The sequence below is a fragment of the Rousettus aegyptiacus genome, unplaced genomic scaffold (genome assembly GCF_014176215.1).
Source record: "Rousettus aegyptiacus isolate mRouAeg1 unplaced genomic scaffold, mRouAeg1.p scaffold_m13_p_11, whole genome shotgun sequence".
Lineage (NCBI taxonomy): Eukaryota > Metazoa > Chordata > Mammalia > Chiroptera > Pteropodidae > Rousettus > Rousettus aegyptiacus.
In genome coordinates, this window is record NW_023416286.1 from 60,802,207 (window position 1) to 60,811,681 (window position 9,475).

At 46.8% G+C, this 9,475-nt stretch overlaps 1 protein-coding gene and 1 pseudogene across 2 annotated transcripts; one reads left to right on the forward strand and one right to left on the reverse strand.

Moving 5' to 3' along the window:
• Positions 1-864: 864 nt before the first annotated feature.
• On the reverse strand, positions 865-983 carry LOC118609453 (annotated as a pseudogene).
• A 4,357-nt stretch (positions 984-5,340) lies between these two features.
• SOX21 (SRY-box transcription factor 21) lies at positions 5,341-8,896 on the forward strand. Of its 2 annotated transcripts, XM_016158616.2 has the most exons (2): positions 5,341-6,701; positions 6,768-8,434. In XM_016158616.2, exons 1-2 carry the CDS (start codon positions 6,265-6,267, stop codon positions 7,093-7,095), a joined length of 765 nt encoding a protein of 254 aa, XP_016014102.1. In that variant the 5' UTR covers positions 5,341-6,264; the 3' UTR covers positions 7,096-8,434. The 2 variants fall into 2 exon arrangements, with proteins under 2 accessions (XP_016014102.1, XP_016014101.1); XM_016158615.2 differs by having other exon boundaries at positions 5,341-8,896.
• The last annotated feature ends 579 nt before the right edge of the window (positions 8,897-9,475 follow it).

Below are 9,475 nucleotides of genomic sequence, written 5' to 3' on the forward strand. Positions count from 1 at the left end.
GAGAAGGAAAGAAAGGGAAGGAATAGGTAAGATGGACAACTAGGGTTTGGGGAACAAAAAAACTGAGATTAGCTATCATTGTTATGAGGTTTCCTTTTAGCAGCCCTTGGCTATCAGAGAAAGGGTCGGGATGGGGTTCATTCAGGGCTGGCAATTGTTCAGGGTCTGCAGTGAGAGACCCAGGGCTACAGGGATAGTGGGCAGGAACTTGGGAAGCCTGGCTGCTCAGCAGCCAGGACAGGACTTTGAGAGACTCTCTCTCTTGTGATTTGGGTGTTGTTGTTGTGGGTTTACAACTCATTATTGGACAGGGAGTAGGGCACTGAATGAGTCAGAGAGACTTGAGGAAGTACGTGGAAATGAGAATCTGAGCCAGGAAGAGGCTGAGCCTCCAAATTAGAGTAGAGGTGGTAAAGAACATTAGCTTAGTTCAAATCCCACTTCTTCCACTTTTGGTTGTGTGACAAGTTTGGTTGCGTGATAAGTAACTTTTTGACAAGTTACTTATTCATCTGCTCCAATGTTCAGTCCCCCAGTTGCAAATTGAGGTAACTCTTACCTCATAGAGTTTTCCTAAAAACTAAATAAGATAATGTATGTAAAAGATACAATATCTTAAGAACTCAAGAAATGATGGCTCTAAAACAGTCAACTTGCTCAGCAAATGAGTTTGAAAGCAGATCCATTCTTAGATAGGAAACTGAATCTGACAGGGAGAAATACACAAGGCAGGGCATTCTGGAAGCTGAAAGGGAGGATGGCCAGACAGAGGGACTCTGTAAAGCTGGAAGCATGGCTTATTCACTACCCTGCTAGAATACTTAAAGGGTGCTCCTTTTCTCAAAATTATTCCTTTTTTTTTTACGCCTGTAGCACCTGGTCTTCCTAGGTGGTCTCCCATCCAAGTACTAACCAGGCCCGACCCTGCTTAGCTTCCAAGATCAGATGGGATTGGGCTTGTTCAGAGTAGCATGGACATAGACTCAGGTTTATTCCTTCTTGAAATCAACCAGAGCATGTGTCATAATATTTCCAAATAACTCTGCCACACCATAACCCAGTCTCCTCATTTGAAAACTATGAGTTGAAAGGATTTTGCATTACCCAAGTCACATGATAGGATGACTGTCCAACTGCCTCATTCATTTGTTTGTTCATGGCTAGCTGTCTTCTACTTAAAAAGCACTGGAGAGGTAAATCTCTCCATTGTTTTCACAGGGTTTTTGGGATCTGAAATCAGTACTTTGAGAAGTTGTCTGTCTTGGATTGTATGTAATGTCTTTTTTCCCTTAGGTGGTATGTATGTATGTATGTATGTATGTATGTATGTATGTATGTATGTATTTATTTATTTTTGGCGGGGGCAGTAGGAGGTGAGAGGGAGCTGTTGTTTTTCTTGCTCTGCCATCCAGGAAAAGCACCTTTTGAAAATGACATCCTAGAAATGAATGAGGAAAGATGTATATAACTGATCTGTCTAGTCCCAGTGTCCAAGTATGGCTGGAGCAGTTAAGAAAAAAGGGACAGAAATCTCAAAAAGATGAAAATTTGGCAGCAACCCCCCAACTCCTCTGTTCCTCTCCCAGGCTTTATGTGATTCGAGATTTTTCCCCTTTGTGGGGCTGTTGGGAGGGGAGCAAATAGGTGTAGAAGTAGGCAGTTGGAGGAGTAGGACTAGAGAGCTGTGACAACAGCCTAAGGTTGGCTTTTGTCACAGTTTGTTCATTTCCTCCTTAACAGGACAAACAGGCTGTATTACCTTTCGAAGCCAGTATGAAAGTTTATGAATTCTTTCACTGCATTTGCTTATGACCAGAATTCCACAGTCCTCTTAACTATTGTTGCCTGCTCTCGGTTTTCCAGGTGTGGTGACTTGGCTTCTGCACTTTGAAGGCATCACCTTTACTGCCCAGTCACTTCTATGTGGTTTACCACCTCCACGGTTCTAGAAAAATGTGATGAGCCCTCTGGGTGAAAATCGGTGAGTAGAGACATAAGAGATGCAGGAAAATTATTTAGTTCACTCTGATCCCTTGTCTTCCTTTGGGACCCAAATAGTCTCTTCTCTTTTATAGAAAATAAAGAGAGAAAGAGAAAGAAAGCCAGTCTGGTGGTGTTACAGAGGTACTTTTTTTTTTTTTTTTATTCCCCAGCAACCTCATTGCTGCCTCCTAGTGAAAGTTTTAGAATTGAAAAGACCATTTAATGGGGAGGTTGTAAGGGGGAAAAGATGCTAAATTTACACCGACTCACAAACTTTTTCTGAGTGTCTGTCTCTGTTTCTGATTAGATATATTTGCAAGCACAGGTATTACTGTGACCACAAGGAAAATACAGAGCCCACACAGACTGCTGATCAAGGTACACTGTTCTCTGGGTGTTCGCAATCAAGAGTTGACAATATAAAGCCCAACAAACTTATGATTCTATTTCATTTTTCCTTTACTATTTACTCACACAGACTATTTGTTTTCTTATAGCTTGGTACTTTTCATTTTTAGGTTAAAAATATGCAAGAGCAAAAATATAACAATCTATCAAGTCAAACATAAAATCTGTGGAAATTAAAACTGACTTTACAGTTGGGTACATAGGAAAGAGGATGGCATGAAAACTTACTTTGTGAAAAGCTCAACCAGATTCAGGCAAAAAGTATGAAGGTTGGTTAATAACAGCAGTGCCTGCTGCCTTCCTTTCACATACAGCTTATTGTGAGGGCCTTGCCATGGCTGGCAAACATACCTAAGAATATTGATCTCCTAAAGACTGAAATTGAAAACCAAATTTCTCCTATTCTGAAATCTGTGAAATTTTATTGGGTCCATAGACAAACAAGCACACAAACAGCCACTATTTTAAGTATGGAAAGCACCTTTGTGTTGCACAGCTCAACATTTCTGGACTTAAGAACTTTCAAATTTCATTTATTTAACATCACCAAACAGGTGATATTGCACAATTTACAAAACTATATCCAAGGAGGCTTACGTATTTTATGTTTATTCATTGTGCATATAAGCATACATTTCAATCACATATACAAACGTTTCTTTCCGTGGTATTAATTTATTGCAATAATTTTAAACAAATTTGAAAAGAGTATATCATAATTTAATTAACCAATATAAAATATCTTTTCTCAATCCTTAAGCTTTTGTATATGTCAAGATAAGTTTTATGATTAGATTCAACTTTATTCACATTGTTTAGTGAATAACAGTTTTTCATATCTTACATCCCCATACATATGTTTTTAGTATGACAGTATATAATATTTTTGTCTCAAACCTATTATACACGTTAGTAGGTTAAAAGCTCAGGGATGACAATTTTGGAGTTTATCATCACAAAACAGTATATTTAATATTTCATCTATGTAATTACACCTGCCAATGTTTTAATGTTGCTCCACCCAGTCTGTGAATGACAGTGTCTTTATAGAGCCCATAAAGGAATATAGTTCTAGAGCAATCAGTCCAATTGTTTAGCAATATAAGGGCATAACTTTTAAAAAGTAAACATTTATAAATGTGATATCTTGAGAAAAATGCAGACTCCTATACATTTCACTGATTTGCATTTCTACATGTCATCACAGCAACTAAAATTAAAGTAACAATCTCTATTACTAAAATGAGCAATAAAACGAGCCTAACTTTTAAATAAAACTGATGACCTGAAACAGTTTTTATTTAAGCTCATAACTACAATCAATGCTTTGTGTATGTCTATGTATGAACTGAACATATGTAGCAGGGAACACTTAAAGAGTTAAATGCTTATAGAACTATCTATTTGCGCACACCACATGGCTAGGTCAAATCCAAAACTGCCAAAGAAAGAAGGCAAGCAAGTTCTCCCTGAAGGGCAGGCCAACTTGTGAGTAAAATCTCCAGACTGATCATGTTATAAGTATGCTGCAGCATACCAAGAAGTGAGAAAAATATGCGAACAAAATCATGCTGTTTGATTTTTGCATCATGTCAATTATAAAGAAAAAATTGCTCTTACCAAAGAAAACTGTGCTTAACGACATAGAAATATGCCAGTAAGGCATGACTGGCATGTTTTACTTTTTAATTTCAGAGAAACATTTCATATTTCTTATTGACTTTGAACACCTTTTCCCTCTCTGCATTTAAGTGAGATACTGTAAGTTAAGTGTACCTTAAAAAGGTCAACATATAGATGGCTCTGACGACCGCAAAAACAAAACACCCAGAATTTCTGAAGAGCTGAATATTCAGCCAAGGATGCCTATTCTCAGCTTACGCTAGCTCCTTTTCGAAATGATTGCCAAAAGCACGCTCTGTCCCTCACTCTTCTACCTCTGACTCGATGCCTCACCTATGCAAGAAAATGTGGGAAGCATCTGTGCCAAGTAACATCAGGACCTCCAAGGGAAATGAGTACTTTCTTGCTAGGAAATGTCTCCAACATTTTCTAGAGTGCGTCCCCTCTTCCTCCGTAGTTCGCAAGGTACTCTCCCTGCTGCACGTTTCGGTCCTCCTGGCAGAGAATCCCACAGCCGCCACCAGCGCTGCTCCGACAGGCCAGGGTAGCCGGGATGACACCAGGGCTGCCAACGCCAAACAGTGTGCAGACTCCGCGACGCGCTGCGGGCTCTCCACTCGCCTAAACCTGCTCTCAAGTGAAAAGGGGTGGGAGGAGGAGTATGAAGGGGGGAGGGGGCCGGTGGGGATCCTGTTTAATTCGAGTTCCTAGGGGTGTGGGAGCGAAGAGGCTCCTCTGGTCCCTCCTCCCTCCTGGAGTCCTGAGCTCCACCTCCTCCGCAAGCGCCCAGATATACACACTCTCAGCCGCTGCTGGACAAGCACACCCAGAGCCGGCTACGGACGCCTGCACACGCAGGTAACAGCACTCACCTGAGCCGGGTAACAGGGCTCCTGCCACCTCAGGAGCCGCGGAGTGGCAGCCTGGGCCGGAAGGGGCCCACCGTGCTGCAGGAGTCGGGGAAGCAGGAGCAGCCCCAGCGAGGACCCGCGAAGTGAGGTGACTGCGCGGTTTCCTTAAATTCCCTCCTCTAGCGCCTTCGCCTCCGCGCCTGCTCGGTTTTGTCCGGAGAAACTCGGAGAGAGGGGCCCCCGGCTCGGCGCACACGCGGGCGCACACTACGAAGCGAGCGCGCCGAAAGGGGCGCAGCGGCGCCGGCGCAGGAAACTTGGGCGAAGTTAGTTGCAACTGCCGGGCGGCGGCGGAGAGGAGCAAGGCGAGGACGCGGCCGGTGCCGGCCCAGCGGCGCCGCGCGGAGGCAGCGCCGCCCTCCACGCCGGGCGCGCTCTGGAGTTCGAGTCGGCTGGCGCGCCCGGAGGGGCTCGGAGCGAGGGGAGCCGGCATGGCCTGGAGGACGGCGAGACGCGGCGCCTTGGCGAGCCGGGAGGATTGCCTCTGAGGCCCGGTGACCCCAGGTTTGATCAAGCCTCATCCAACCTCCTTCCCTGACTGGCAGCCGGAGAGGAAGACCCACGAGGCAGGTGCTGGGGGTGCGGACAGCTCCCTTCACTCACACACACACGGCCGTTTGGGAGGGTTCCCAGCAGCGCGCGCTCACCGGAGTCAGAACACAGGCTGGTGCTGCCGTGTCGTACTGATATCCCTTGCTGCGCTCTGCGATCCTGCGGTGTGCCCGGACCCTCCCCCGCCTCCTCCTCCTCCTTCGGGGCCACCTCCTTCCCCCCTCCTCCTCCACCTCCATCTGCTACTGTCAAATGAGAAAGTCACCGAGAAGAACCCAAACACTCCTGCCGCCGAGAGCCCCCTTTGGCACTTGGCAGCACGCGGTGGCGGACTCGGCTCAACTTGGTGAAGCCTCCGCGACGCAACTTCCCACGCTGCTGTGCATTTAGGAGAGAAAAGGCCGAGGCGGGGGAGAGCTCTGACGGGCAGCGGCTACCTGCAGGGAGTTCGCAAGCAAACGTCACCAGAGAGGAAGGACAAAAAGAAAGCAAAGGACAAACTGCCACCGTGGGGTGGGGGCACCGCCTAGAAGTTATCGTGCTCCGGAGAGGATTTTCCCCGAGTGCCTGGCCAGAGAGATCGGGACAGTCCAGGGCGTGGCGCGGTGCCGGGCTGGTCCCCCGGCCCCCTTCTCCCGGGCGGGAGCGACGCCGGGGCGCGAAGTCAGGTACGGCGAGTGCAGGCGGGCCGAACGGGTCCCCGAGGACAGCCAACATTGATTTCCTCCGGGCCGAGGGCGACGGCCCGGGCGGCGGCGGCGGCCTGCAGCCGCGGCACGGAGAAAGCATGTCCAAGCCGGTGGACCACGTCAAGCGGCCCATGAACGCTTTCATGGTGTGGTCGCGGGCTCAGCGGCGCAAGATGGCCCAGGAAAACCCTAAGATGCACAACTCGGAGATCAGCAAGCGCCTGGGCGCTGAGTGGAAGCTGCTCACGGAGTCGGAGAAGCGCCCGTTCATAGACGAGGCGAAGCGGCTGCGTGCCATGCACATGAAAGAGCACCCCGACTACAAGTACCGGCCGCGGCGCAAGCCTAAGACGCTGCTGAAGAAGGACAAGTTCGCCTTTCCGGTGCCCTACGGCCTGGGCGGCGTGGCCGACGCTGAGCACCCGGCGCTCAAGGCGGGCGCCGGCTTGCACGCGGGCGCAGGCAGCGGCCTGGTGCCGGAGTCGCTACTCGCCAACCCCGAGAAGGCGGCCGCCGCCGCTGCCGCCGCCGCCGCGCGCGTCTTCTTCCCGCAGTCGGCCGCCGCCGCAGCAGCAGCCGCCGCCGCCGCCGCTGCTGGCAGCCCCTACTCGTTGCTCGACCTGGGCTCCAAGATGGCAGAGATCTCCTCGTCGTCGTCCGGCCTCCCGTACGCGTCGTCGCTGGGCTACCCGACCGCCGGCGCGGGCGCCTTCCACGGCGCGGCTGCAGCGGCTGCAGCGGCAGCCGCGGCCGCCGGGGGGCACACGCACTCGCACCCCAGCCCGGGCAACCCGGGCTATATGATTCCATGCAACTGCAGCGCGTGGCCCAGCCCCGGGCTGCAGCCGCCGCTCGCTTACATCCTGCTACCCGGCATGGGCAAACCTCAGCTGGACCCCTACCCCGCGGCCTACGCCGCCGCGCTATGACCCCGCGGGGCGGCCTTGCGAGGACCTGTGTGCACACGTGTACATATGTATAGGTACGAGCTCTGCGGCCTCCCCGTGCGCCCTCCCGCGACGAGGGCCCGGGTTTGTATGTACATAAGATGTATAGGTGCCAGGCAACGGCAGAGATGCCAATCGGGGCGCGAGTGCGCGGGCGAGTGTGCGTGTGAATTCACAGTATCATTTCAGACCCGCACTTAGGCAGCCAGCAAGAGGGCAGTTGTATCCTGCAGCAGTTGGTGTTCGTTTTGCACTTCGGAACCTGTTGCGTTTTGGCCCACAGAGTTAGAGGAATAACTTTTGACATGTTGGGCTCTCCAGTTTTGTTTGTTGGAAGTTTACTGTCGGTTTTGTTTTTGTTTCTCATCCCGTTCCCCCACCTCCTTTTTCCCCCTTGGTCTGCGTTGCATGCGCTCTGTTCAAATGTTAGCTCTGAAATGGCTGGCACAAGGGAAAAGCCGATCGGTGTCATTAGTTTCTCGGAGCTGGATGGCTCTGAGCAACCTTGCTCCCTATTTGTACTATTTGAACTTTGCAAATTTCTGTTCTTTCAAGCAGAATCGCCAGACTGGATCCATTCTTGACCAGTGACCGGCTCGAATCTGGCCTTTTGTATATGAGATGATCACAGTTCCTTTTGTTTATCACGCCATATGCAAATCAGAGCTAGACCTCTTTCTTAAGAGTAAGGAACGCAAACAAGAAATGTGTGTGAGATGAAAAGTTGTCAATTGGATTTTCTCTCTTAATAAAAAAACAAAACTACTAGAAGTCACCTTGGGTCCACTCGCTTGGATTTCTGACACAGTTTCCAGAAAGTGCAAAGGCCCTGTTCCTATTTTCTCCTTAATGGCTGCGTTCACATTAAGATTGTAATGTGTATATGTCCGTGAAAACATCGAATCAGAATGTGTTATTTGCGTTGTCCTAAATTTGAGTCGATTTTAGACTCTAAAGCATTTGAGCAAATGTCAAAGTTAACTTAAAAATTGCGGGACTATTTCAGAATCGCAATTTTATCTGAGATTAAATCAGACCTTTTTTGTCTGAGTGGTAATTATATATTTATTATTTAGCAAAACTGAAAAAAAAAACCACAGAATTGTTTTGACAGATGTCTCTCGTTTTCAGCTAGCATTTCTCCAACTTGAACCGTTTAAATGTGTTTTGGAGATCCCTCCCTAATTAGCTTATTTTTTAGGTCATCTGCAATTCATTTGCAAATTACGATAAAACACATTTTAGAGGAAATAACCTTCCTCAATTATAGCTTTTTTGTTTTTTTTAAATGTATATATTTTGACTAATGTTTGTGAATGAAGTTGGCTAACATGTATTTAGTTTCATTTTGGCTTTATGTAATATAAAGTTTTTAAAAGTTTAAGTATTGGTTTTAATCTTTATGTGTAAATGGTTTTCTTGTGTGATCTTCTAATTTAATATTAGACGTCTAAACTATATCTGTAAATTAGGATACGACTATCACTCTGTTCATTTTTTTTGAACAAAGAGTTTAAATAAAGCCTGAACCAGGGAAAAGAGAAAATCCTCTATTTCTTGTTGAGTTCCTAACAAGATTTTTATCTGAATTGCCCTTACGTTCCTGGTCCAGGTGAAATGTAAGGTATCCTCTAAAGGCAGCCTTTGTTTCACTTTTGAATAGATTTACTAGGAAATCTAAATCAAGCCATTGTTATTCAGAGCCAAAAACCTGATTTATCACATTTTTTAATCGTGAATAGGAAAGAAGATAAAAAAAAAAAAACCAAGTAGTTGTATTATCTTGGGGGGGAAAAAAAAGGCATTCATGAACCAGTAGAACAGAGCCCATTGAAAACATCCAGACCGGGTCAAAGCATTTCAGTAGTTTCCAGTAACATTTTAAGAGGGGAAAGTTGCTTGACCACTTTATCTTGCTAGTAGGAGAGCCCCACCACTTAAATCAGTGTAATTTGTTCGCATATCTTTGGCATATTCCTTATTTACACCTTGCGATTTTGTTTGGAAGAATAATCACCGTTAACAGCAATGTACAACTTTGGGACTCTTTTGGGCTTTATTTTGTCATGCTAATGGCATTAAAATAGAAATACAGCAAATTCTAATGGAGAGGGTTGAATTTCCAGGTCCAGACAAGTTTCTGCTGGAGAAAGTTTTGAAATCATAAAGGATTTTCATTTTAGTAAAGAAAGGAAGAATATCAGAGAAAAAAAAATTTGCTGTAGGGAGATCTTTATTCTCCTGCACGCACGTGCGCGCACACATGCGCGCGCGCGCACACACACACACGAGTTAGAAATTCTCAAGGTACAAGACTCAACTAGTCGTAAACTCATTCCCCATTGACAGAGACCATATCTTA